Raw genomic sequence first — 27675 nt, 5'->3', positions numbered from 1 at the left:
GTCCATAAAAAGCACCACCCCAAAATAAAAGGTTCTTTATCATGGAGGAAATCCCTGGTTCCTGCAGGGTGAAGCCTCCCAGCTCACACAGGGCAGCAGCCAAACAAAACCAAGCAGGGATGGAGGCAAAGGCACTGCCTGGAAGCCCTGAGGGAACCTCTTCATGCCATCGGCAGCACCAGGATTTCACTTGTGAGGCTGCCCCTGCAGCCAGCACTCGCTGGAAAAGAAAGCAGAAGCTGTTTATTCCCTATTTTCATTCTATTATTGTTGGTGTTGCACAGCAACGCTCACAAAAGGCACTCACAAGTCTGTGGGATGCCCAGAAGTTAACAAGGAATTGTGGCTAAACAAGCGCTGACCTAGAAACCCTGAGTGCTTCAAAGACATCCTGCCCTTTTCGGGGTGTTTTTGCCTCTTGGCTGCTCAGGATCCTCCAAGCACCACGGCTGCATGGCTCTGCCATAGCAGGATGCTGCAGCTCCGCAGCTCAATTGGCTGGTGGGGATTCTTTTTGCCTCGGAGTATGTAAATAAACATCAATATTCTAAACCAAAGACCTCCCAGTAACTAAACGTTATTTATCTTCAATTTCTCTGAAAACTAAACAGCTTTGTCACATATGTACAATAATAAAGCAGCAAATCACAGCGGAGGAATTTGATGTTATTGGTTTTATTCGCAGCGCACGCGTTTGGTACCCATTGCCAACAACAGAGTTTTCACAGCTCGTTAGAGATGTTGAAACTTCGAGGGAAGCTCCTTTCACTCCCCCACCAGTGACAGGAGACATCACAGCCTCCCTGCTTGCTTTAGCTCTATTCATCCCTCACAACAGTGACTGCTTCCAAACCATACCAGGGAGATACTTCACTGGGGAAAGGCACTTTGTGAGCAGCGAACTTTGGAGCACGTACTCGGAATTTGGGTCTTTCCAGGTCTTAACTCGATCCCCCAAGTAGTGTTACCGATAATAAACCCCGACATCTTCCATCTTGCTTCCTGTGACCAATTAGCACATGACCGTGCACTTGCTAAGGCTTAACAAAAAATACCTTTCTTATTTTATCGACACCAACACTCGCGTGGCAGCCACTGGCACCGTGCACCCCAAATACCCGAGAGACCACACACCTCGCGTACAGCCCCCGATATAGACGCTGGCACTTGTGGATCCCCCTTCTCAGTAGCTGGTGGCTGTGTCATGCGAGCAATGCACTCAGGCATTTGGGAGGTGTCAATCTCCCCCGAGCTCCGCACCCAGAGCTGCTTGCAGGGCATGACCGTGCACGCTGGGGACACTGCAGCGGGATTGCAGAGCCCAGAGGCCCTTCTGCAAGCCTTAAGCAGGTTGAAATCTCCCTGCCGGCAGTGGAAATCTGTCTCGGTGAGGATCATCGGATAAAAACAAAGACTTTGAAACCAAGGAAGAAATTAAAGCTCGTCAGCGGGATCTGCAGCTCTTGGAACAATGTCTGCGATGAGTAATTGTAGCTACAGAGGGGGAAAAAAAAGGGTGAGCATAGCTCCAGCCGAGCCCAGCTTAGCAAGAATCCTGCTAATGCCGCTTCCTTCACCGCCGGCAGCTCTGGATGGTGCCCGGATCCAGCAGGTATGAGTGTTACAACACAAATAATGGCTCAATCCTGCAAGGAGATGAGTCCTGACCCGGCCCAGCCACGCACTCAGGCACATGCTGCACTTCATGGTGTGAATCTGGGCTCTTTTTGTATTTGCTGGACCAAAAGCTGAAGCCTTCAGCAGCTGCAGGACCCAGCGCTGCATCTGAGATGGGGAACGGCTCTCAGGCAGCCACACTGCTGCTGGGTATAGCTGCTGGGCTGTGGGTGCAAAAGGGCTCAAAGAGCCATCGGACAAGCACAGAACAAACACTGACTTGCAAAGCTGTAATTGCCAGTTGAGCTGCAACTCCAAGGAAGCAGCAGCAGCTTGCACTGATCTCACCAGCATCCCTTGTACTTGCCATGGGTCGCTGGCAGAGATGGAGGGACCAATTCAGGACTGACCCAGTCTGGCTGCTCTCCCACTGTTTGAAGTGCAGAGATGTATAAAGCTATAGTAGGGAAGTGCCTGGGCATGGAGCAGGCTCCTGTGGGCCCGGGGAACACCAACATGTGTGGCTGGGCTCCTGCTTTCATTCCAGCTTGTTAAGAGTTCCTAGGAAAGCATTGTTCAAAACTTACTCATTGGTGATTTATCTGCTACATCTGCATGCAGAGCCAGCGATGGCAAAGGACAAGCACAGGCATCCAGAGGGGTCACAAGACTAAGATCTTAAAGGCCAAGAAAGCTAAGCCACTCTTTACAAAGCATCCTGTCTCAGGAGATTTGGGAAATAAGGGTTACGAGGAATGAGGGATACCATTTACATAATACTGGTGGACACCGTATTGAAGTGGTTTACATCCTGGTTACACTGAGGCAGCAGCTTTGTCAATAAACTGAGCCAGCTTCACATCCCTTTTGGTCAGTCCACCGCAGTCGTGGGAAATCAGAGTTATCTGGACCTGTCAAAAAGGAAAAGAAAGGGGTTACAAAACCATTCTCATCTCTGCCACAATCAAGCAGCAATTCATCGGGAACGCTGTGTGTCTCTGGCAAACTGGTTTTACACGATGCTCCCCACCAGCAGTGAGCTGGATGTTCATTGTTCATCTAAACCAGAAGACGTTGTAGGCGGGGAGGCTCAACAGAGCCTGAAGTCTACCCAAAGTGAGCCCCTTCATAGAAGAAAACAGGCTTTGCACTCTTGGGCTTCACCCAAGAAGAGGCGTCTGATTAAATAACTCACTCTTCACGTTTAAATCCCACGGATGGGTTTCAGGAAGAACCTGGGCTGGGGACCAAGCTGCCAACGGCCCAGTCAGGGGCTCCGGAGTTTTGTTAAAACCCAGCACCTTGGAGGTGAAGAACTGGTTAAGCTTGCTGCAGATTCATTCCAAGAAGAAAAACAAACGGGCTGGTGCGTTGTGCTGTGACGCAGCTGCCTGCGCCGGTTTGTTTAGACTAAGGCGGATGATGCGTTGGGTTTGTCTCGCCTTCGACTGAGATTTCGGGAGGAAAGAAGAGGGGAAAGATGATGGAATTGTGAATAGTCTGGAAACACACAAAAAGCGTGAAGAGCAGGTGACCAGGACTTTGCCCAGTGGTCATTGCACGTCCCCTTAAACAGGGTGACCTGAAGGGCTGATGGAGAGGAGCCAGTGCGGGGAAGCCGCCACAGGGAATAGAGGTGGAGATGTCCTGCTCTAGTGAGTCCAAGCCATAGGCTGCTTGTCTGTATCTCCTTTCAGTATATTTTTACTGGTATTGCCATATATCCACCAAATATTAAACCAACTTGATACAGTGCAATGAGAAGTATTAGGAAATAAAAACAAAGGGAGAGCAATAATTTCCCCCTTCACACAGCACCTTTCATTCAAGGGTTGCCGTGTACCTTGTAACCCTTGTAAATACGAGACCACCATCAGTTAGGTAATATACTAAACAAATGTTATAAGCTGCTATGTTGAGACGTGGGAGCCTACAAGGTTTAGAAAATCAAACCTAAATTGAGAGTGCCAGGCTCCCATTTAGGTACCTACACAGACACCCTACCACCCCACACTGCTGGGCTCCTGACTTGCTGCACAGAAAGGAATGAGAGTTGGTGAGTAGTTTCCAAACAGTGATTTATTCAGGATGGCTAAATAAGAGTTTAAAGGCTTCTATTTTATTTTGAGAGGTGAAGCTACGGGTCCAAACCATGCAGCTGGCAGCAATCACAAAGAGCTTGATTCTTGATTCCTCACCACTACAAATATCTCAGGGTCTCTCTAAAAATCTCAAATCTCTTTATAAAGACACAATCTATTTCCATTCCCTCATCTTGTATATTATAAGCTACAAAAACAAAGGCAGAGAGTGGTTTGGTCTCCTTAACTTGCCATGCCTGTAAGTAGAGCTGGTGAACACGTTACCTTGCTGTAGACATTAAACCATTCCGGGTGGTGATTCATCTTCTCTGCTTGTAGAGCAACACGTGTCATAAATCCAAAAGCCTGAGGAGAGAAAGAGCAAAGAGGAAAATACTCCTTCACCTGCCAGGACTGGCAGGGGATCTGCAAGGTTCACTCCAAAACTCCTAGAGATGCTCCAGATTGCTGCACCTTGGGTTTGTGTGTGCTAAAGGAACATTTCAGCGTCTCACACCACTGGAGCGTTTCCTGAGACTGCTGAAATCATCTCCTTCAGACCCCGGTAAATCACTGCTCAGTGCTACTTACTCCAGGATTCAAAGCCATTGCATGAGATCAGTGATTTTACCTCTGGCATCCAAGTGATTTTAAACACCTACCCCAAACCCTTCATCACTTACTGCATCTTAGAAACATGCCATTTCTAATTAAGCATCATGCCACAGTGTTAATGATACAACTTCAAGGAACTCATCCTCTCATGTAACTGTTTTGCTATTTATTTTACTGGTGGGAAAAAGGGACAGGTGGGTTTGCCCCTCTGCTTTAGGAGAAAACATTTCCCCTTAAAATGAATTAAAATAGGTTTCCCCATCCTCTGCCCCTATATTCTGCACGGCACACTCCCCCAGGACACAGGTTTTATCACAGCCCCAAGAAGAAACTAATAGCAGGCTCTTGCCCAAACACTTCGGGGCAAATCACTGCATTAGAAAGAAAATTAGAATGTCCATGTAAATCAAGGATGCAATTACACAGCAGGGCCCAAAGGGCCTCGGTCCGTGAGCAGGACGCCTCTAAGTCAGCGGGCTTTGTTCCTACCCAGCTCCATCTACTGAGGTTCAGGACCTGAATTAACAAGCAAAACTAAAGTAACATCCACATTATAGTCTGGTTCATATTATAACACAAGCTCAACAAAACTCTACCTGATTTAGGTAGGTTTTTAGTGCTAATTCATGGAACAGAACGTATGTAGCCAGCATTCCGCCAAGAGATGGCCATTTCAAACAAACATGTGGTCAATGAATAACATATAATGGTTGATAATAGTTTCAAGTCTTTTTTCCTCTCACAAATTACAAAAACCTTTAAGTAAAGAAAGGAGTTGGTGCCTGGATGAAGTATGACTTTGTTAGTTGCTTTGCCAGTCAAACGAATGCAAACGTTATAATCAGAGAAAATCATTCCAATGAGGTTTGTCATTTGGAAATCACCAAACTGTCAGCAATTAAAAAGCTTTTTTCTTTGACCCAAGAGCATTCCAAAATTCAAGAAAACCTGACTTCCCTCGGTTTAGTTTTACTTGGAGCAAACAATTGCTTTCAAAAACTGCAAATGTTTCAGCAGCAGCTTTTGAAGCAGAAAGCTGCAAGTTGTGCATCAGATGTTTGCAATGAGTTGGGAAACTTCTGCATTAATAAAGCCAAAGGATTATTTGATTTAAATGGTTTTAGAGTGTCCATAGAAATGTTATTTCCAATACAGGAATCTATACACAGGAATGTCCCCAGGAATTTAAAACAGCAACCGGATTGCCTTTGTACAAACAATGAGGGTAAAAGATACACACTGTATTTATGAAGATCCCTGCTAGGCTCATGTTTGCTCTTCTGGTCTGTCCATCCCAGGAACTCCCCCGCCTATGCATACACACAGGTTACACTACACAAACACAGTTCATTGACTGTGTGATAATAATCATTGCTCCAATGAGTGAACTATGCAAGCAAATGAGTCCACTAAATTAATCTGCTCTGCAGACGTTCCTTCACACTTTGCGACTACAAATCCTCCCGGTTAGTGGACCACCAAATCCTCTCCAACCAGTGCACCACATCAACCCCCTGCCTCTTCCCCTGCAGACAGTAAAACGTCTTCAAGGTGGACAAAATGGACACCAAGCTCAAAACTGCCCATCTTCCCAAAGAATGCTCAACTTGGGGCTGTACAAGTAATGAAAACGAATTCATTCTGGCACAGAGGATCCTCCCTGGTCCTGCTGCTGATTGCTCCAGCTGACCACAACTGTCCCAGCCACAGCAACCCGGTGTAACAGTCAAGGACAAATGACGCAAGAGGCATGCCTACCTTCATGCATGCCCTGCTCTGCACATGGAATGCTTAGGGTTGGAAAGGACCTTACGATCACCTAGTTCCACCACCCAAAACAAGGTACTTCTTGCATTGTAGCTTATTTTAATGATACACAAAAAGTATCTCCCACTAAGAAAATGAGCTATGGTTCTACCAAGCAATTTCACCGATGCAATCTCCATTAAGGTCCTAAATACTTCCTTTGCTAATTAAACGCATTGCAACGCTATTGTTGATGAATCACCTTTATATTTGTAGAGCCGTAACCTTGCTTAGGGAAAATACAATTGGCTCTGGAAGGAAAAGATATTTAGGTTTGATTGGATATGAAAACACTATTACACAAAATCAGTTTGGACATTTCTTCACGTCTTGAAACTTGATCGGTAATTTGGTCTAATTGGTGATCAAGGAAACTATCTTGTGATCAATTAAAGTAATTACCACATTCCGGCGACACAACCAACCTTAATTGGAGCAGGAGTCTGCACTTCTTCAACGTGAATTAAAAATAATGGGAATTATTCTGCAGTCTGCAGTGCAAGATCATTGTCAAGCCTGCACTGGTGGGCAGAGTTTATCGGACCATCACACGTTTCTTGATGAAAGTCGGACAAGTACTTTACTCACGTCAGTAAGACTCAACGCAGTCTTGACTTTCACTATTAATAACAGAGATCTGCAGCCCCTTGGTCACTAACAAGAACTTTTATAGATCTTTCCTCCAAAAATAAAAGAGAGGAAAAAGAAAGGATCGGTGCATTTTCTAGAAGCCATAAAGAAGTATTAAGTGAGGGTTTGATGTACTAAATATGTGCTAAGTATTCGGATGTTTCAGTGACAGGCATATAAGACAGACATTTTCCACTTAATCCTTTTAGGACATTTGGGCTAAAATAACATCCAGGTTACCTTAAATAAGTACATCAAGTCACCCAAGTAACGCAGACTGCAGAGTCCCCGCAGGGAACCACGAAGAGCCATAGGAGCAGCAACAAGTGAGGCAGTCCTGCACAGACAAGGACATGCCTTGAGATCCCTTCATGCCTGTTAAGAGCATGAAAGAAGCAACTAAAAACTAATGGTGTTTCAGTCATAACGTCCTTTCCAAAATGGTTTTTAAATACTGGCAGCCACAGGATGTCTTTATGAGATAAAGATCAGGACTGCTCTTAGAACAAGTTAACTTAATAAAGTAAAACAAACCCCAAAACAAATCAGGTAACACACAATGCTCCAGGACTGGCCAAACTGCTTTTGAAAGTGACAAAATACATGATCACAACATAAGACTTAATGTGACTTTTGTTGCCTGAGAATGGGAAAACCAGGGCCAGACACTTTGCCGTCAGAAGTGGGAGGAAAGATGAAATTCCATCTGCCCCTCTGCACCACACAACGCGGCATGGCTCCGGGAGAACCACAGTATCCCAGAGCTAATCTGCTATTATTCTTCCTTTCACACTTCTTAAGCAAGGAATCAATTCATCTTAATACTTTTTAAACATGCTGCCTTTTGTACAATGCTTGCCAACATTATCTTGATGAGTTATACATCAGAGGAACACAGGTCGATATGTCGGGCTAATACATCACCCGCCCGCGAGTCCCTGGTGATGGATTACTGCAGTGCATCTCCAGAATGCAGCAGCTGACAGTACTTGACTCAAAAGTGCAGATACTCAAGGAAAACAGCTGAAAGGCTCAACAATAAAACCATACACACTTTTTATTTGTTTGTTTTAAAATGTGAACGCTATGAAGTGCGGACCAGGGCTTCTTAAATCCTTCGGACACTCAGCCAAGGAAACCATATGCTAATCACAAGTACATTAAGGTTTCTGCCTCCCATCTGTCATTATAATGCTGGAGGTAGCATTAACCTTGACCTTCTGCGGTGCGAGGGCTACCTGTCTTCCCTTCCCCACCCACACAGGCTTCATCTGTATCATTTATCAGTGGGGAATGAACAAGTAAAACAAGTTATAGAGTCCTTGTCACACAAAGCAAGAGAGGACTGTGCCTCACACATTTGCTTTCCGTTCATTCACCCAGAGTAAAAAACACTCAGGATACAGCACGTGTTCTCCTTAGCAGCTTGACGCTTACAACAACAATAAACTCAAATCATTAAGGTTCACTTCCAAACTGCAGGAGCTTTCACACATCCAGCTGATGTTACTACCTAAGAGCGAGCTACGGGCCAGCAGATAAAAGCAAAAAGCTCTTAAATGTTGAGCTATTGGAAGTTATGCTTAGCCCATCACAAGGGTTGTCATGATATTTTATGTGGCGCTCTGAACTAAAATGCTGGTTTAATTCCATTTACTCCATTAAGAAGGACTCACAAAGCCACACTCTTCATCTGAGAGTGACAGCGTGGCTAAAACAGCCAAAGAGAGGAACTCAACTAGTGATGGCAGCACAGGAGGACAGGCATTCATTCTCAAAACCATGTACCCATTTTGGGATTCTTCCCTGTTGGCATCATCAACCTACCTGAACCATTCCCAGGGACACTGGGCCCATGTGGCATTAGGTATTTTCCTTTTCCTTCTTTCAAGCCTTGTTTGGATTCATCCATGACATAAATCAGGGGAACACCTTCCCGTTGCCCTCTCCCTTTTAAACATCATTCCAAGAACAACAGGACACAATGCAACTAAAACACACCCCAAAAAAGGGCTGAACTCAGCTTATTCACATCCCTATCCAGTGAGAGTGTGTCCACATTTCCCTACTCCCTCCATCCCCCATCATCCAGGCACCCCCAGAATGGTCTGGAGGTGAAAACCACCTAGCAAACCACTGGCAGAGATCAGGTTTTCTCCTCTTTAATAGCTTGAGCAGCAAAGTATTGTGAACGCAGCCAATCTTCTCATTCCCAACGCATCACTCGTGATGGGGGAGAGCAGTATTCCTAACCCTGAAGGACATTAATAAAGAGAAAGCAGGGAAGAGGAACGCTACCGACACACTGGCATGCACTGAGATGCCGTTTCTGTCTTCATAATAAAATGTGAAGCTGTAAAAAAACCCCCGCAACTACAACTTCCAACTTCATTTCTGTGCTTTCCTGCGTTTACAATATCCCTTTCAAAGCCACGGCTGACCGCTCGCATCCCCCATGCTCCTCTGCACACATCATTTACACAAAAGTAAAATGCTCCTTTGCCCTCCAAAAAAGTTACCTATTTATATTCCTATTCTAGCTGTAAACACTGCTCTCCATGTTAGACCTGCAGCAGCGTATGCGAAAACCTTTACACCATGTCCCACAAAAGAAGGCTGTTTCTGTCTCCCAACACTTGTTTACAATTATGTCGGTGAAGAAACTAGCTCGCCAGCTCTATATCAAACATTTTTGACAGCAAAAGCACAAACACTGATCTATTCTAAGTAGTTTGCCACTCTCTGTAATCTTGGAAAAGGCAGTCTTGCCTTTGATTCTAAAAATGTTTATACTTCATACATTATGCAAATAGTTTTTATATATTAAGAAATAATGCAAGCAAAGCTCAAGTTAAATTTAATTCCCCAACAATAACCTTGCCAAAGCACTGATTTTCCTATTACAAAAATTATTCCAATTTGTTGATCTTACATTGGATGAAACATACTGTAACAATCTTCATAATTTATGTCCTGTTGGGACACTATGATTTAAAGTAACATAATACAGACCAGCATCACTGCTAATCTAAACCACCTGACCAGATAAACAACAGTTTCCCCTTCTCTCTTCATTGAGGGTATTTCTGTTTATTGTCATATGATTTACCAATTTCAAGAACATGAAGAATAAATGGAGGCAGAGAGCAGCGGAGCTCGGAGGCATGGCCTTTCCTCCACGGGAACGTTTCTCACACAGGTACCGGTACAATGTCAAGAGCTGCAGAAGATGACAGAAGGCAATTCCAGGAATGTTGTCCCAGGAAAAGGCCTAGCAGCTCACGGCCAAGGGAAGTTTATGCTCACTCAGCACAATCCAGACCAGGTGCTGCACAAGACGTGCCATGGTCCTAATGATGCTCGAGATGCAGCTCTCAGAAGAAGTCCAAGTCAAAGGCTTCTTCCAAGCCCAAGCCATGACATCACTTTGCCATAAAGCAGGTGTGAGCGTAATTTGCCCCATCTGAGATTCAACTGGTCTGAAAAGCAGATGCAGATTTTCTGCTAAGGCCAAGGGATGTGGATCAATGCGTGAAGAGGGTCCGAGAGGAAGGCAGAGAGCACTGACACGCTCTTACAGCCTTCTCCTTGCTTTGCCTTCGCCGTCCCTCATGCTTAATAAAACCTCAACAGCACAAAACCCCTCAACTTTCACCTTTTCTCAGCCCGTTTATATCAGGATTTTCATAACTGCTGAATTTATACCTATTTTTCTCCTATTCGTGATAATATGATACAAAATGTTACTTTCTATCACCTTCTTCCTCGTCACGTCTTGACTTTTCCAGCAGCCTCAGTGCCAAGGCTCATTTTCCCTATTCCCATTTTTATTACAGTAAGTGATTGCACCTGGATTTCACGAACAGAAAGCAGATAATATTCTCAGTGATTCAATGAACAGACTTCACACCAAAATTAACCACCTATTCCACCAACACGATTTACAGAGTCGATGGAGTAGGAGAACACGGAGATGTCTTAAAGCAGCACAAAAACTTCTGTCTGGGAGTGATAAAAGTCAATACAACCATACTAAAAAATACATTCATTTGCTTATAGGTAGATACAAATAATTATAGTTGCCCATAAAGATGACTGCAAAGCAGACATCCGAAATCCCAACCGAACCAATTCGTGATATATCACTTTGCATAGAAATATGCAAAATAGATGCCTTTTCCCCCCCCCAGTTCCTTAGCATTTTCAGTGAACACAGACTCACAAATGTTATTTTACGCATTAAAACATCTAGATGTCTAAATTGGTTTTTTAAGAAAATGAAGGAAAATAATCCCAGCTTCAGGACTGGATTAGAACATGGAAGAAATCCTCCAGCCACAGCCAGCTAAATGTGGCTCTCCACCTCCCAAGCCATTTCTGTGTGCTTTGTGCTAAAAAAAAGGGAATAGCAAGGTTGCATTTAGAAGGTTTACACCAAATAAAATAGCTATTTCAAGAAACATGACTTTTTAAAATGAGCTTTTTGCACCCTACCTAAAACCATGAAATAATACAGCGAAGCCCCCATTAACCCAGCACCTGCTAAAGCAATCAGTCACTTAGAATAATAAACTCTCCTGGCTGAGCAACTGAAGGAACAATGATAATTTCACTTGTTAACACAAATGTTTGGCCCAGCAAATCAAACCTGAGGCTGCACCCTAATAAAACCATCACACAAACCACTATAAAAATAAACCAGTAACAAGGTGCAGTCAGTCCCCAGTTCCAAGCTTTCCAATCCCTGCTAAGGGACTCTGCTCACTGATGTGCTTCATACTGCACAAGGATGCTGCTGCTCAGGCAATGAACCATCCTTGATCTCTCAGTGCCAGCCCATGACATGAAGCCATTGTAAACCAGACCAAGCAAGAATTAATTGAAGTGAATGCTCCACTTCCAAAAGGTGCTCAAATCCTCTGGCTTTTATAGAGCTCAGGTATGGGTGTAGAAGGGAGTTCATTATCCCATTGCACCACGTTCTGGATGGAACAGGCCTGGCTACAGAATGAAATACCACTGTTTTCCCCAGTGTTTCTTTTTACTTGCATGAGAAGGAATGACTTCATTCTGTAGACATGAAAGTGAAGCTCACATGCCATACATGCTGTTGATATCACAGGGAGTGCTCAGGCAAAATTCTCCTTGGTCTTCTGGCCAAGATTACACACACTACCAGTTTAATATCCAAGATCTTCTCTGCTGAGTATTCAAGGGTAATCATATCCTGCCTCTGATAATCCTCTAAATCTCTGCCATTTATGATGCTCAGAAAACATCAAGGAGTGATAAGAAAGGCATTGCTTTATGATGGATTAAGAGAAGCGGCTGGTCTCATGACCAGCTCATTTCATCTTCCAGCATCCTCCTACCCACTACACTGTCAGCTTTTTTGTTTCTCGTTGTTATGTTAAAGACAAGGTCAGCAACTCAAACATGCAACAAAGAACTCATGAAGGAGGCGCGAGGAATTTGAAGAGGTCTTATACTCACCCTCTTGGCCAAGCCAGAATCTGAAAAGACCTAAAGCTGTGAAATAAAGCAAACTGAGGAATATTTCCTGCAGATCCAGTCAGGGAAACATTTCACTCAACTATGTTGGTAGAGAATCCTCCTGTGTTGTCAGAATGGATCTTCATGCTTGCAAGCCTTTTATAGTAGAACAGAAACCCGGTTTCTCTTCAGGGCACCCTCCAACCTCTAAGCAGTTGGGTACCTTACGTGGCTTACCATGCCCACTGTTCCCTGTGCGATCTGTAGGTCAACCTGGACCTGTGCTTTATCCATCTCCTGCCTCTGGTATTTGGACGAGTGGCTGGAGCAGGTAATGGAGAAATGGACAAAGGCAGCTATGTTAAATGACATTACTACACCGTTTATACATGAGAACATTTGGAAACTGAGATACTGGCTCAGAGGGGAGACAAATACTAATTCTCCAGTGAACATCCAATTTCTGTTAGAAGTTCATAGGAGCACACCACAAAGGAAAACCCTTTGTACACTTCTGGGTTTATTAAGTTAGGCATTACAAGACACATGCATAAACACAACGTCCCGGGCTTGTACAACTAACAGTAGTTTTGCTTGCTACAAGCACCCAGCCCATGTATCACAGAGTAAAGAGTCTCCCAGCCTCGGACACCTTGGTCATACTCAGACATATATAAACCTATCGCTTTTCTCATCACAGCATGAGGAAAATCACAGTAAATCATTAAATCAGGACTCTCTAATCCTGGGAATAGAAAACGTATTCCTACAGAGCACCCTTAGCAATAAATGAACCCAACGGTGCGGAGCTGACTCAGCACAGGGTTCCCACCAAACCCCCTCCAAGCTTCATGTTTGTCCAAGGCAACTTTTCATCTCAGCCCAACAAAACTCAAGGAAGAAAAGGGCAACGGGAAGAGGAAGAAGGGAAGCTCCTACGAAAAACCTACATGAAGAAGGTTTGCAGCTTTACAGAAGAGGAATAAAGCAGTTCCCCTCTCCTCGCCCTGATAAACCGCGGCCCTGGCAGTGGCTTGGGAGAGCAGATGAAACGTTTTAGCCAACCGTGATTGTTTGTGAAAGAAATGATTCTGATCAACCCCTGAAATTGCAGCCAGCAGAAGCGCTGCTCTTTGTCACGTTAATCCGGCCTGACGGGGAGCGGCGAGCGGAGATTCCTACTGCGAGAAGAGCAGATGCGAGAGGTCAGCGCCGGCCCGCGACTTCAAACCCCTTAACGTGTAAAACAGTGTGCATGAAAGCCCGAGACGGCTCACGGCGGGATTAACGGATGTCCGCTAAGTGGGTTTGATGTGCTTTTGGTGAGTAATGGTTCATTTGGAAATAGGGGCGGTGGGGAAGTTCTATTTCAGCTTATTTCAGCCCATTTCTAATTGCAAGTGCAGAGAAGCATATCCCAAAGCGTGTGTCTCCTTCGGGGGATATGGGAAAGTGAGAGCTGTGGGAGGAAAAGGCAATTCATGGTTTGAAAACACAGGCGTTATCCTGAAAGCGAGGGGATGCAAAAGGTGGAACAACCAAGACTGAGGGATGCGCTGTGTGCATTTTATCAGCATCTTTCCAGCATTCCCATAAAAATCCATTTTAGTGCATAAAAAGCTAGAAGATGAGATTTCCTTAAGTGAAAAGGTAAAAGACTGTTCTGAGTGATCACCTTTTCATCAGCAGCATCAGCCTGACTTGCTCCTTCCCAAACAAAGGTGTCCAACTGAATTCAAACCCATTGGGTTTACCATTCCTTTTCCAAAGGTGTTTCAGCAAGGAAACAGCCCAAACTGCAGCTAAAATCAAACTGCGCTGCTCACACTTGCTCTCTGTTGGTACAAACGTGCGGCAGCCCTGTGCCCATGGCTGACAGAACGTTTGGTCTGCTTAATTCAAACAGAGTGAACAATCAATTTGTGCAGCTGAAAAACAGGAGGAACATTTCTCCCACTCCAAAGCTACAGGACAGCTTGTGAAACCCAAAAGGCACCTTGACAAATAATTCCTTCTGCACCTTGAGATCAATGCACGCAGCAAGTGCAGGGCAAACGCTGTAATAATTTCTACTTGAGTGATAATAAATCCATCTTTTAGGGAAAGCAGCTGCATTAGAGCCAACTGGAGAGCAGCCCAAAGGTCAGCTGGGCAGATTTAAGCAATGGCCTGCTTAAATGGAGATACAACAGATTTACTCGGAGGGGGAAACGCAGCAATTGGAAATGCCACTGCCCCCAGTGAGTATAAATAATAAAATAATGGTTTATTCTAGGGGAAATGTGACTTAACACATCAGCATCCCTAATCACAGTTCAATCACAAGAAAGAATTAAACCGATGCAACTTCTGCAACCCGGGATGCAACATCGTGCACGGTGGTGATGAAGGACACGTGCCCACTTTGAGGCTTCAATTTAAATATGATTTAATTTTATTTAAATATGATTAATATAATGACATTTTAAATAATCCTGGCAGCCTGACCCCGGTGGAATTGCCATGATGATATTGGAATGGTCACACCGGTCCTGTTATGGTGCTTGTCACAGGCAGATGGGATGTGAGGGTGGTGGGATCTCTATGCATAGACCTGGCCAGAGAGGAGATGAGATACCCCATAGTATGAAAAGGAGCAATCACTGCTCACCATCTGTCTCACACTGATCAGCCACTAATTGCTCCTATGCATTACAACTGTGAAGTTCTAATAAAGGGACTGAAGGACAAAACTAGGGTTCCCAGACATATAAGAAAAGGCCAGTGGTGAAGACTTTGCCTTTAAAAGATGTAAGAGGCTGCTGGTGCACCAAAGCAACTCTATTTAAAACAGAAGAATGTTGCCAAATGCAAAGCACTGGTCCAAAAACATTCTGGAGCACAGGCTGATCTTACATATGCTGCCCATGAGAAGAAAATAAATCCCTTCTTTCCCAATTCCCAGCATCAAGGATTTAATTCCTGCCTAGATGCAACCCTATTACGTACTTCCACCAATATGGACTTCCTCGCTTTGCATAATTTCCCACCAATGGCTACCAGCTAACTGGAAGCATCACTGGACACAGGACATGCTGACCAGGGAACCGGTGCCATCTCCTCCTCAGCCAGGCAAGGAGACTCATAAGCTTTCAAACAAGCCATCTCCTAAACCTTCTCCTTTCACTTCACCCCCAGCCTGAGCTCCCTGCCTTCCATGGGCAGTGCCAGGTAGCGGTGCAGCAGGACCAAGTCCAGGTCCTGCAGCTGCACCCTTACCCTCCAAGGCCGAGGCGAGAGCGTTATTTCCTGTGTCAATCACTAGAATAAGCTCAAGGAAGGTGCGAGCATCCAGGAATCATATATTTTTACTGTGCTCCACTCCCAGACACTACATTCAGCGCCAGCTCATTCAGCCTGCACGTTAACCTCTGCCAGTGCCCAAAGCTTCACTATCAGTTTCTAATAAAGGAAAATGTCAACGGGCAGATACGCCAGAAATTCATTATTCTCAGATACAAAGATTCTTCTCAACTCTCTAAATCCACTCATAAATAATTCTGATTTATTGTCACTCAGTTACCGCATTCATAAAGGCGGGGAAGTTAGTGAACAACCTAACTACCACCAGAAATACCTTCATAACTTCGCAGGTGCACAAATCACAGCATATGGGAGAGGACTCAAAGGATCATGGAAAACGAAGCAGTTTGGGAAAGCCTATATGAAAACCAGCACCTCCCTAGGTGGATAAAAAACGTTAACTCATTTCCATTCAATGGGCAAACGAATGCAAAACTCTATCAGACCAACAGTGCATTAAAATAGCGATTCCCCCCCCAAATGAATGAAAACAAGTTCATCTTTTGCTTAGCACAAGTGACTGTCGGGGGCTGAGGCTGCTCAGGCTTTGAGGTTAAACACAACTGACATAAGCTGCGCCTGAATCCAATCACTCCCCGCGCTCTGAGAAGATTCACATGCGAGAACTAAATTTGTCACAACTGGGTTGGTTTCCGATCCTCCCATAGCCAACTTGCTTTATTGTGACCCCCATTTAACAAATCAACTTAATGGGCACTGGGAGTGCCATAAAACTTAACAATGGAGTGATTTTTACTTTTAAAATATACTCATGAAGCAAAACGTTGGAGAGCCCCTTCAATACTGGAAATCAAATTAAATCTAGACATTTTTTAGCAGTCTTGACAGATATAATCCTAGTTACCATGTAAATTTATGGTAAGCTGCTGTGATATTAGCCACAGGTGCTACTTTTAATATATGGCCCGCATCTGGCTGGGAATAAAATTTCTCAGAGGACTGAAAATGACCTCACTATCAGACAATGGAGAAGAAAAAAAAACCCCACAAGACCGCTGTGGCATATAAAAGCTGGAGATGTGGCCCACGACCGAATATTTAACATGAAATTCATTTCAGCTCTGCAGATTGTAGGTTAAAGGATATTACATTTTCAATATATAAAAGGTGTGGATGTATTTCAGCCCAACAGCCAAAAGATTAAGTGCATAAAGCAGCAATGAAATACACAGCCTACTTATATAAAAACAACTTTTCCATTCTTTGATCGATGCAGAAGACAAAGCAATGTGCAGGGAGTTGAAATATCAACACCGATTACATTACGCGGACTGGCACCAAGTACTCCCATCAAAATAAGTCTAGAGTATCCATTGCATATCCCACCAAATTCATTCTGATGTGTAACTGGCATAATACAACAAGGATGATGAATTTAAAGGAGCAAATCTGAGCATGTCTCTCTATAGCTAAAGGAAAATAATTGGCATTTCAATGAGGGGAAAAAAAAATCAAAGCCTCTACCATAACATGCTCTGTCTGCTATTTTTCCCCTGGATTACAAGCAAGCAAGCTAGCAGATTTGGGAAGGAAATGCAAAGTGAGAATAAGTACTGATTTAATAGTTCCAGAGGTTTTGCACATCTTTAAATCACTGCTCAAAACCCAAGACTCTGCAATGGCAACGCAGCACATGTGCTTCTACTCTCCCTGCACACTGTGCTCCAAAGCATCTCCTCACTGTCCCCTCCACTCAGGCTCATCTTTCGCCTGGGTCCTGCAGCCTCCAAGCACAAGATGTATTTAAACCAGCTTCTCATGCTCTTAGAGCATTTGATTTCCTGTCATTTCATAAATGACGTTAGAGGTCTTATGGAGACTTCCTACATGATTTATTCCTTTTCTTTAAAAAACAACTTTAATTAAAAACGGACCCTATAAAAGAAAGCAGCTGTAAATGCTGAACCTGACCGTCAGTAAACTTGCCCACCTTTGTAATTTCCTAACTGCATTTTCTGCCTTGGCGTGATTACCTAAGGAAATGCAATCATACAGGCAGTTGCCCCTTAAACCTTCTGGTCAAATCCAACCGACTTTGACAAGAGACATGGAAGACTTGAGAAAGGAACCACGTACCCTATGGAGCCAGGCTGAGAGAGCTGGGCTGGTTCAGCCCCAAGAAGGCAAGGCTCCTTAAGGGGAGATCTTACAGCAGCTCCAGTGCCTAAAGGGGCTACAAGAAACCTAGAGAGCGGCTTTGGACAAGGGCCTGTAAGGACAGGACAATGGGGAATGGCTTCAAGCTGACCAAGGGTAGATTAAGATTAGATATTATGAAGAAATTCTTTATTATGAGGGTGCTGAGGCGCTGGCACAGGGTGCCCAGAGAAGCTGTGGCTGCCCCATCCCTGGCAGTGTTCAAGGCCAGGTTGGACACAGGGGCTTGGAGCAACCTGTTCTAGTGGAAGGTGTCCCTGCCTGTGGCAGGGGTTGGAACTGGAGGAGCTCTAAGGTCCCTTCCAACCCAAACCAGGCTGCGATTCTATGTGCCTGCAAATTTGGACTCACAAACAGCATGAGTGCTTTCAAGCTGCGGGTTACAAATTCCATAAGCCAGAAGTGTCATTAGCTTGTCAGCCTTACAAAGGCAGACCCTGCTGCTGATCGCTTTTAACTGAGCTAATCTCAGCCTGAAAGCTTCAGGAATCTAAATAACTCTTGTTTCACAGAAGTTTCATTTCATTCTCATGCTGAAAATAATACACATAAAGCAAGCTCATGTCTACACATTTGCACGACTTTATAATGAAAGTTGTGTTTATATTCCTAACATCTGTTGACATACACAGACTTTGTAAACCTGGCATAGATTTTAAAGGCACAGAATGTTCCATGCATCATGGACATTATCTGCGAGAAGCAATAAAGAATAGAGAGCAATGAATCCATTCATCATCCCAGTATCATCTGCAACACATAAATCTGAAATACCCTCCATGTCAGCTCAACTGCCTTGCTTTGCTGTTATTAGTATTTTACACACCTGATTTTACACCATCTGTAAAAGGGAGTGGGAAGATCACGAAGGAAATGATATTTCCAAGGCCTTTGACTTTTACTAAATATTCACACTTTCAATACTGCAAACAAAACATTTATTCCGTGAAATGAAAGATTTTGTTCCTACAACTTCTATATTCTTCATTGCAGAACAAGTAGAACACAGGTATGGCCCTACTTCTGCCATTTGTTCCCGAGGTTGTAGTACCGCAGTATTTACTAAGTCATTATAAACATAAGCATCAATAAGCATACATGCATCAGCTTCATTTACTTTCAGCTTCATCTTATTGAAAGGCAAATTCTTGCTTTCTATTTCCCTAACACCCTGGGGATCTGCACACTGAGCCCTTTCTTGCACTGCGGTAACAGGACTGGCTTCTGCCCTCTGCAACTGCACATGGTGACACTGCAGCTAGTTCATAACAATCAGCAGGTGAAACTGTGCCCTCAGGTATTCACACAGAACCTTGCTCCACCTGGAATCCCCTGCCCAGCTTGATGTTCAGTTGTGAATCCAATTCCCAACCTTCCGCTCTCCTTTCTTCCTTACCCGACATCCATAAAGGCCAACCAAGAGTGAAAGAGGCTGCACCAACATCTCCCAAACCATTCAAGATGCAATTCTTCTGGAGTGCCCTTTGTAAGGTGAATTATAAATGTATAGCTCATCACTTATTAATGAGCATACTTGAATATACTCAGCTTCCTATACTGGTATACTTCATCAGTCTTCAGATGAGGAAGACATGGATATGACCCTATCAGATAAATCTACAGTCAAAAACACCCCACAACTTTGTAAATGTTTGCCAAAGCAGTGGCTTTTCTCGGTATCTGCTGGTGCACGACACTGATTTGTCTCTTGACCTCTCTGTGGGCACACTGCCTAAGTCCTCCTGACCAAATTGCCCTAGTCACAAGCGTGCAAAACCACTTCTTAATTAAGGGAGAAAAAGAAGTCATTTCTAGTTGTGCACAACCAACAAAGACTTTGACCGTTCCCTGTCGGAAATGCCACTGCATGAATAGTCAAAGCACAAAGGCTGAAAATCTCAACTCCTCCAAGAGCTACTGTATCTCATTGGTGTCAAATGTGCTGGTCTCTCCCTGTTGCTCTACCAAATATCTCACCAAGGTTTCATGTGAGCTCCCTCTCATGGGCTTCCCTCCTTCCCTGCCCTCTGAATCAGCTGATACAGTTCTATGTGCTCTGTATTAATGTTCAGGTTTGAAGTGCAATCCAGGAAATAATGTACTCGTGGCTCCAGATGTGCTCCTTGTCCAGCACTGCCCTGCTCAGGACCTGGATTCTTCTGCGGTTGTTTTCTCTTTTGCTTTCACCCAGCTCAAAGGGGCCGGGAGCACCTCACTCACCTCCTCTCTACTGCCTGGGCTTTCCTTACCATGACAACTACTGTCTGAAAGAGCAAGAGAAGAGCCAGTGTTCCAAAGTGGTGTTTATCGAGCTCACTGTGGCTTCCTAACACATCTTGGTCTGGGCTTAGGCACAAGGTCTGTGTAAATAAACAGCGCACAGCACAGCTCCTGGTCCCTACACACCAATAAACCACAGCCTCCCTAAGCCTGGAGCTTGCTGCGTCCCTCCCACAGCAAGGAAAAGCTCAGCAAGAGCCATTGCCCAAAGCAAGCCCTGGGTTTTCTCTCCCTCCCAAGGAAGCGCTCACCTCTCTTGCAGAAACAAAACAGAAGGGAAATGCCTGCTCTTGGAACGTGATTCTTGTCTAAGCAATGTCATGACTCCTCAGTCGTTTAGGGGGATGCAGCTGACTGCAGATTTTGATATAAACTCAGTATTCCTACAGCAAGTTTGTGTCCAAGGTGTCTTCTTGTGAGTTTGAGATGTGGGTCGGGATCCTTACTTCTAATAGAAGTCCAGCGAGGTCTAACCAGCAGTCTGACGTGGTGAACACACTGTGAGATCAGCTACTGTGATTCATAGAATCATAGAAGATGCAAGACAGAATCATAGATTCATTCAAGAACATACTGGAACTCTGTCTTCCTGCTTAGGAAGTGAATGCATCACAATTTCCCTACTTTATTTGCCAAAAGTCTTCTATTTACCCGTTTTCTTCAAGGTTTTCCCTGATGAAAATGAACCCCATTGCCCATCACATATTTCCAGTAGTCACTTATAAGTGCTAGTAATGGGGAAAAAACCAACCCAGAATCAAATATTATTTCTCTAATCCCATATTAATGGCCCTGACCTTGATATTCTAATCAAGAAACTGTAATATTAGAACAAGCCTACTTAACACCTCCAAACCAGAATTAAGTACCTCCACCTAATGAGATCAGGATCAGAGAGCACCCATTGAGGCAAACCCGAGGGTTTGGCTCCACACAGCTACTCCCAAATTTCTGAATACAAATGTTTTCCCATCCGGAGCGCACGGAAATCAAAGCCATTGCGTTTCCTTTATATGAAAAGTGGTATCTGGCAATAATTACCTGATTAAAACTCTTGAAATTGAACTCTTTGTAGATGGCATCTCTTTCGCCCAACTCCGCCCAGCCCGAAGCCTTGAGATCCAGTAAAACCTGGTTCCTCTCCTCCGTCGTCAACCAGTGGGACTGTGAAGACTATTGAGGAGAAATGAACACAAACGTGACACGAGGGAGGCTGAGGCTTCCTTTTGTTCAACAATAAGAAAACCGCACATTGAAATCACAGTTATGGATTGCAGAAAGGTGAGGAGGTGGAAAATTCACTGTGTTTGTCATTTCATAGAGCAGCTTAATTTAAAGCAGCCCAAAAGCACCATTGCAGCTCGGTCAGTTAAGTGCTAAACGCTTCTGCACAAAACTAGGGAAAAGCAATAGGAAGCCACATGGACACCATGTACCTGTACCCACCCCTTGTTCATCTGAATTGCTACAGATGCTGTAACACTTGAATCCATTTTCAAATCTTCCATATAAATAAAGGATTATTTACATTATATTCTAAATGTACAATGATAAGGCTAAAAGAGATATTGGAGAAAATCTATGTCAAAAGGCAGAAGCAAACCAGGAGATTATATTCTATCTATCTTGTATTTTACTACTCCCAAGAAAACAGGAATATTATTCATACTATTCCTATTTTATTATTGCTAAAAAAGCAGGAATGGATTTAAGGATGATTTAAGGATAATTTAAGGATAACACGCACTGTTGTTTGTTCTACAAGCAACAAAGAGCTCTACTTAACAAGGAAAAGGAAGAAAACTGACAATACAGATGCAAACATGGGAAGTTACAAGTTACTGCTATGAGCACTCAATTCTGTAAAGCGCTTCTGTATAAATTTGTCTGATTTGAAGCAAGAGCAGCCTGTTTGAAGCCACTGCAAGCACAGACAGCACAGCTCAAACTACCTGCTTAAATACCTGCATCAGTGCCGGAGCAGTGCATGAAGCCAGAGCTTCCAGAAGGAAGTTCCATGGGGCATTTGCAAGAGGTTTGATATTTTCCCTCAAAGCAGAGACTAAAAGCAGTAACCTATATGATATATTGTGACCAATGGGTCTCAAACCCCCGCTCCCAACACAACACTTGCATGGGAAGAACCCTTCTCCCCAGCACAGCAACATTCCGATTGCTTTCCTGCGTGCACCAGCAGCCAGCACAGCTTTGTGAGAGCGTCCACAAAGGGGATGAGCAATTTTGCCCCAAAGCATCACAGAGACCTCGCAGGGCTGCGGGTACCACCAGCTCAGGGAGTATTTTCCCTTTGCCAGTTGGTGAGAGACCAGCAGGAGCCCCAGTGCCACCAGATGGGGCTGTGAGCCCGAGCAGAGCACGAATTAACGCAATTAAGGCGACCTGAGCGAGGCTTTAACGGGCAGGCGGCCAAAGAGCAACATTTTCACCAATAATAAGGGACAAAACCAACCCCAAACGGCATAAATCAATCTCACAGCGTCGCTGCCGCCACTTGTGTTCAGTTGGATAAACCCAGCCCAAGAGACAGGGTTTACAGGTCCCAAATGGAACTAATTCAGGCTCTCTATGCTTCAAATGCAACTTTGGACTTGCAAGAACACACCTATCAGATTTGTTGTTATAACAGCAGATGCAGACATCAGTTTCTAATGTTCTTCTTTTTCCAAGAAGATACAAGAATTGCCAAAGCTAACGGCTGGCCTGAAATACATTATCTAACATTGAGATGAAGTTAGTTGATAATATACAGGAATAATGGGGGTGGAGGGTTTTATTTGCGATAGCAAAGTCCAGGAGTGTGACCAGGAGACAGCACAAAGTTCATTCCTGTGGCTGGCAGCAGAGATGTTCTCTGTTAGGTTTAAGGATGTTGCAGTTACTTTCCTAAGGCCTCAGCTGGACACACAGGTATTGATGAGAAAATGCTGTGACTTGGAATGAAATCATATAGATCTTAATAGGCATACAGAGAATGAGCTTGATGCAAGCCCTGGAGCACAGCAACGGCAGCGTTTTGCTCAGGAGCAGGTTGGGAAGGCCATGCCCTGAGTCAGCCCCTCCAACACATCACAACTATATGCAGAAATGCGGCAGAAAGCAAAGGGAACTTGCTTGTAAAGGGAAGAAGAGAAGGTGGGAGATGCCACTTGCATCTGCACAACTCTGCATGCATAGCACCATGGCACAGAGCCCCTGGAGAGGCAGGAATGTGCAGTGAGACTGTTACTGATGAGTGAGCCACTCGTCAATAACAAGACCAGCACGGCGTGGGCATCAGTACACAACTACTACCTTAGCACACAGCATGACAGCACCCAACCTGCGACACACTGATACGGTGAGTTTAGCCTGGCTATTGGTAACATTCATTTCGAGGGGAAAAGAGCTGTTAGCTACATAAAATGTTAGTACAAGGTGAGGGTCTGAACCTGCGCTGCAATTACCCATTGGGTCCATGTAAAACACAAACACTCGCCCATGGGGTCGGGGCTCACGGCCGTGGCAGGCGGGGAACGCGGACGGCTCTACCCAAGCACGCGTGGCCGTGGCCGCACCCCAGTTCCGGTCCCCCCTCCCCGGCGGTCCCGCCACCCTCCCTCCGCCGCGCCCCTCACCATGGCAGCGCGGCTCCCACCGGCGGCTCCCCGCGGCCCCGCCGCCCGCCGCGCTCCCAGCAGCGCCCTGCGCAGCGCGGCCCCGCCGCCTGCCATGGCCCCGGCCCCAGCCCCGCCTCCCGCTGCAGCGCCGGCCCGAGCGGGGGAAGCGGTGCCCCCGCCGCTGCCTTCCGGTGCACCGGGACACGCGGCCCGGGGAGAACCGCGCAAGAGCGGCCCCGGCCCGCGGGTGGCGGCTGCTGGGAGTGGAGCGAGGGCGGTTCAAGGGGAGCTGCACTGAGCCCGGCGCTTCCCGCAGCGGAGGGGCGCTGCTCCCAAGACAGCGGTGTTTGTCCAGGTATGGGTTAGGAATTACCGCCGTTCCTGGGGAGGATCCAGCCCTTGCTCTCTAACTGACTGCCTGGCAGAGGCAAAACCGCTCCCATTCATTCGGATTCTTCATTCTTTATTAATAAAATACAGCCTGGCTTTAGCTGCAGCAAGACCAACGTTGTATCTGCGCAGTTTCCTCCTTGTACGCAGAAATACAGAGGGGAAAGACACATCCACCAGAAAAATACCTGATAAATAACTGCTCTGCAAACAATGAATCGTACTAGTTTTGTGTGTCTTTGTGTCATTTCAGCTCAATTTGCACTCTAAAGCTTCCTATCAGGGTGTTATTTCAAGCCTCCTCCGTGTATAAATGCCATGCAATCAGATAATCCAAGCCCCCACACAACATACCAGTCCATACCTCATTCAAAGTCTTCCACACTAATTACAGCTAGAAACCATATCAATTCTTTGCATAGCCTCAGCTGCAGCCTGTGCAACCAGCAAGCGTGCTGGTAGGTATCTGAATGAATCTCTGGGTTTGCTAAGTGCAAAAGGTGCAGGTGATCAGTACTTCAGAAGTTCATGCTTTTAGTCCTGTAAGAAAGTGACTTAAAAGGTTACACTAAAAACCTGATTTATTAAAGAGGAAGGCCAAAACATCTTTTTTTGCTCATAGTTAATTTTCCTGACAGTCAATTAGCACCATCGCCACCAAACAGTGGTTTGAAAACATTACACAAGCCAAAACCCAAAAATGATCTGTGTGGGTCAACACATCCTAATTCTATGTGTTTACCACATCACAGAGCAGCTTTAGTTCCTATGTCTGTAGGATCTGAAAAAGATCCACAGGTTGTATCAGAGCTGAAGTGCCTCTGCTCCCGTGCCAGGCAGTGCCACACAGCCAGGCCAGGGTGATGCTCTACACATCTTGACCGATGGAGCTTGAAGACCTCTTCAGGAGAGCAGAGGAGAACTGCACCACCTGTTTATGTTACAGTCCAGGAACAATAAACTGATCAGCTTAAGAAATACTTGTTTAGTTCATGGTTTTCATGTTTGTTTACTTACCACAGTAATTGCCACATATTTGCTTTTTACAGCTTGTGATAAATAAAGCAGACTTTTAGTCAACATTATAAATTACAACCACCAAATTCAACAGCTCATCCTTCTGTGCTTCCAGTCCATGCAAATTGCTGCTTTACCAATAAGCAGGAAATTCTCTTCCGGTTTCAGCATCTCAGATTATTCCTGGTGCTCGTGCTCTTGTCCCGGGATCAGCCACCGAATACTCTCTGTGCGCACAGTGGCGTAGAGGACAAAGCTGGCTAGGAAGAGCAGTGAGAACAGGAGCAACCAGTCTATGCCCTTTGTCAGAACGCTGGGCAGGGGCCCTTCCCAGTCCTCCTTGGTCACAACCACATCACTTTTAGCTTCTATTCCTGAAAGAAAAAGCACTTGATCAACACCAGAAATAATCGTTAAACACAGAGAAGCTGGTTCCATTTGGAGCTTTGTTCCTGATCCCAGCCTAAGGTACATGTACAGCCTCACAGCATCTGCGTGGCCTCTAGATTCGCTCCAACACATCCCTCTTGTGGTGGTGTCCCAGAACTGGACACAAGACTGCAGGGAGGCTCTCCCCAGAGCTGAGCAGAGGGGGAGAATCCCCTCCCTCAACCTGCTGGGCAAGAGGATGTGCTCAAACCTTCTAGCACCCTCTCTAGTTAAACACCATTGTTTCCTCCTGTTCTGTGACAGCAGCCCAGCGAGTTGAGTTCCTGCTTTCAGCACACTCTGAGGCCCAGCTCACTACAGCAACAGATTCTATAAACCTCTGCTGGGTCCTCTCTGGGTCTTCATGAAATTAATTTCAAAGAACAAACAGCAGGGAGAGGAAAGCCCAGCTTGGAGCTACAACCAGCCTCTTCCTCCCAATGACACATCAGGGCTGATTCACATACCTGTTTGATTAAAAATGAACTCTTTCAGTGTTTCCAGTGTCCTGTCTGTATGATTAAATCTAGCCATAGGCTTAGCACCTTGGAAAAGGAGGATATTGGGTACAGCCACAGTTCCAAATCTTGTTGATAAACTGGTGGACATAAAGCAAACACAATGCATGAAGGAGAAGAAATCCACTGGATAAAGAAACAAAAGACACCAACAATACACAAAGTGGCAGTTTTACTAAATTAAACTGACACTTCATAAGAAAAAAAAGCCACCCTGTTGTAAACCACAAAGATTGCCAAGGGAAATAAACTGATGCTAGAACACAGGGAGTGCAAGTTACCTGCTGTGCTGAGATGCATCCAGCGCCAGGAAGCGAAGAGTTGGAAACGCTCGAGGTAAGGAATTAAAATGAGGTGCCAGGCTGGCAGAAAAGCGGCACCACGGCGTGTAGAACAAGACCAATGTGCAGTCACTGCTGTTTGGGTTTAGGAACTCCATCAGGTCCTTAGAGAATGAAGGAGAAAACCAAACATGGATGATTATGTATTTGATAGAGTTGAATTCTGTGCAGGAACGCATCACTCAACAATCGATTACATAACTCAGCAATACTTATCAAGTAGTTGCACCTTTGTTTAATCTTTTTAATAGATGAAGAACTGTATTGAACCTTTTTAAAAGGTTGTTTTAAAAGCTTATTACTTAACAATATATATACACACATAGCCACTACAAGAAACAAACTAGAAATAGGTGCTGGCAATAAGCACCATTAACAGTTTCAGAGAGACACTAATCCACGCAGCACAAAGGTTGATGGTTCACTGCAGACACACAGATGAGACACAGGCACGTGGACTGAGATGTATCTCCATTTTTTTGTGCTCTGAATGACACAAAAAGCCTCCTTGGCCAGACATTTCTTCCCGTTGATAGCGCAGAGGATGTTACACAAGGACATTCACTCAGCCAGACACTGAAAGCAACACACACGTGGTGCTGAGGGGGTAACCCACCTGCGACACGTTCAGGATCTGCAGCGTTAGGCGCTCCATACCAGTCGTGTTCCTCTTTTCGCAGTTCACTTTGGGAGTCTTGGCGCTGTCGGTGCTGTTGGCCTCCTCGGCGGACGCAGGCGGCACCGTCTCCAGCCCGGCCTGCTCCCGAGGCTGGTTGCCCGCCGCGCCGCTGCCCGCGGCGCATGCATCACCTCCGGCCGCCGCATCGCAAACCCCGGTGGTCCCGGCGGCCGCCGGGCCGTCCTTCGCCTCCCCGGGCACCACCGAGAGCACCACGGCCTGCTGCGGCGTGGGGACCCCGCTGCCCTGCATCGCGTCCGCCATCTCCGCAGTCCGGTACCGCACCGGCTCGCCGCCGTCCTGAGAGGGGTCGCCCCCTTGGCAGCGGGGCTGCCCGTCCACGCTCTGCTCCGCCGCCCCTGAGCCGGGAGGGAGATGTCAGCTCCGCGCACCGCCCGGACCCTAGAGCTCACCGCGGCTCCAGCGCCGGCACCCCCCGGCCTCACCTGCAGGCAAGGCCCTGCCGAGCCAGGCCAGCGCCAGCAGCAGCCGCCACATCCCGATCCCAGTCCCGCCGCCTTAGCAGCACGGCGTCTCCCAGGACAACAGCCACTTCCGCCGGAGCTCTGCTCCACTTCCGCTTCCGGCGTGACACCGCCGTGCGTGTGCGTGCCTAGCGCAGTGAGGGCGGAGTGCCGCCAT

The 27675-nt window shown here is 45.6% G+C and overlaps 2 protein-coding genes across 4 annotated transcripts; both read right to left on the bottom strand.

Moving 5' to 3' along the window:
• Positions 1–676: 676 nt before the first annotated feature.
• On the bottom strand, positions 677–25267 carry PCBD2 (pterin-4 alpha-carbinolamine dehydratase 2). 3 transcript variants are annotated; one of them, XM_080627336.1, is made up of 5 exons: positions 23678–23781; positions 21084–21215; positions 3984–4064; positions 2384–2528; positions 677–2178 (listed from the first exon to the last, which is right to left on the bottom strand). In XM_080627336.1, the coding sequence occupies exons 1-4, from the start codon at positions 23771–23773 to the stop codon at positions 2433–2435; spliced, it is 405 nt and encodes a 134-aa protein (XP_080483462.1). In that variant the 5' UTR covers positions 23774–23781; the 3' UTR covers positions 677–2178; positions 2384–2432. The 3 variants fall into 3 exon arrangements, with proteins under 3 accessions (XP_080483462.1, XP_080483463.1, XP_080483461.1); XM_080627337.1 differs by lacking the exon at positions 23678–23781 and adding an exon at positions 25067–25267 and having other exon boundaries at positions 677–2528; XM_080627335.1 differs by having other exon boundaries at positions 677–2528.
• On the bottom strand, positions 25244–27675 carry TXNDC15 (thioredoxin domain containing 15; the record flags this gene model as incomplete). Its single annotated transcript, XM_080627327.1, is given in 7 exon segments — positions 25244–25440; positions 25963–26093; positions 26295–26458; positions 26971–27392; positions 27480–27547; positions 27549–27637; positions 27640–27675. Coding segments are annotated over 7 exon segments (1107 nt in total).

This window comes from Psittacula echo (assembly GCF_963264785.1).
Source record: "Psittacula echo genome assembly, chromosome: 11".
Classification (NCBI taxonomy): Eukaryota; Metazoa; Chordata; class Aves; order Psittaciformes; family Psittacidae; genus Psittacula; species Psittacula echo.
Note: the sequence above shows the minus strand (reverse complement) of the source record. Positions and strands in the feature narration are given on the sequence as shown.

What these genes read in the sequence shown, in the direction of transcription:
- PCBD2 (XM_080627335.1), bottom strand. Translation starts at nt 23,773, where the DNA reads ATGGCAGGCGGCGGGGCCGCGCTGCGCAGGGCGCTGCTGGGAGCGCGG. An exon ending in ATTTCAAGAGTTTTAATCAG is followed by an intron (nt 4,065 to 21,083) that starts GTAATTATTGCC and finishes TTCTCTCCTCAG; the next exon opens with GCTTTTGGATTTATGACACG. An exon ending in GGTTTAATGTCTACAGCAAG is followed by an intron (nt 2,529 to 3,983) that starts GTAACGTGTTCA and finishes CCTTTTTGACAG; the next exon opens with GTCCAGATAACTCTGATTTC.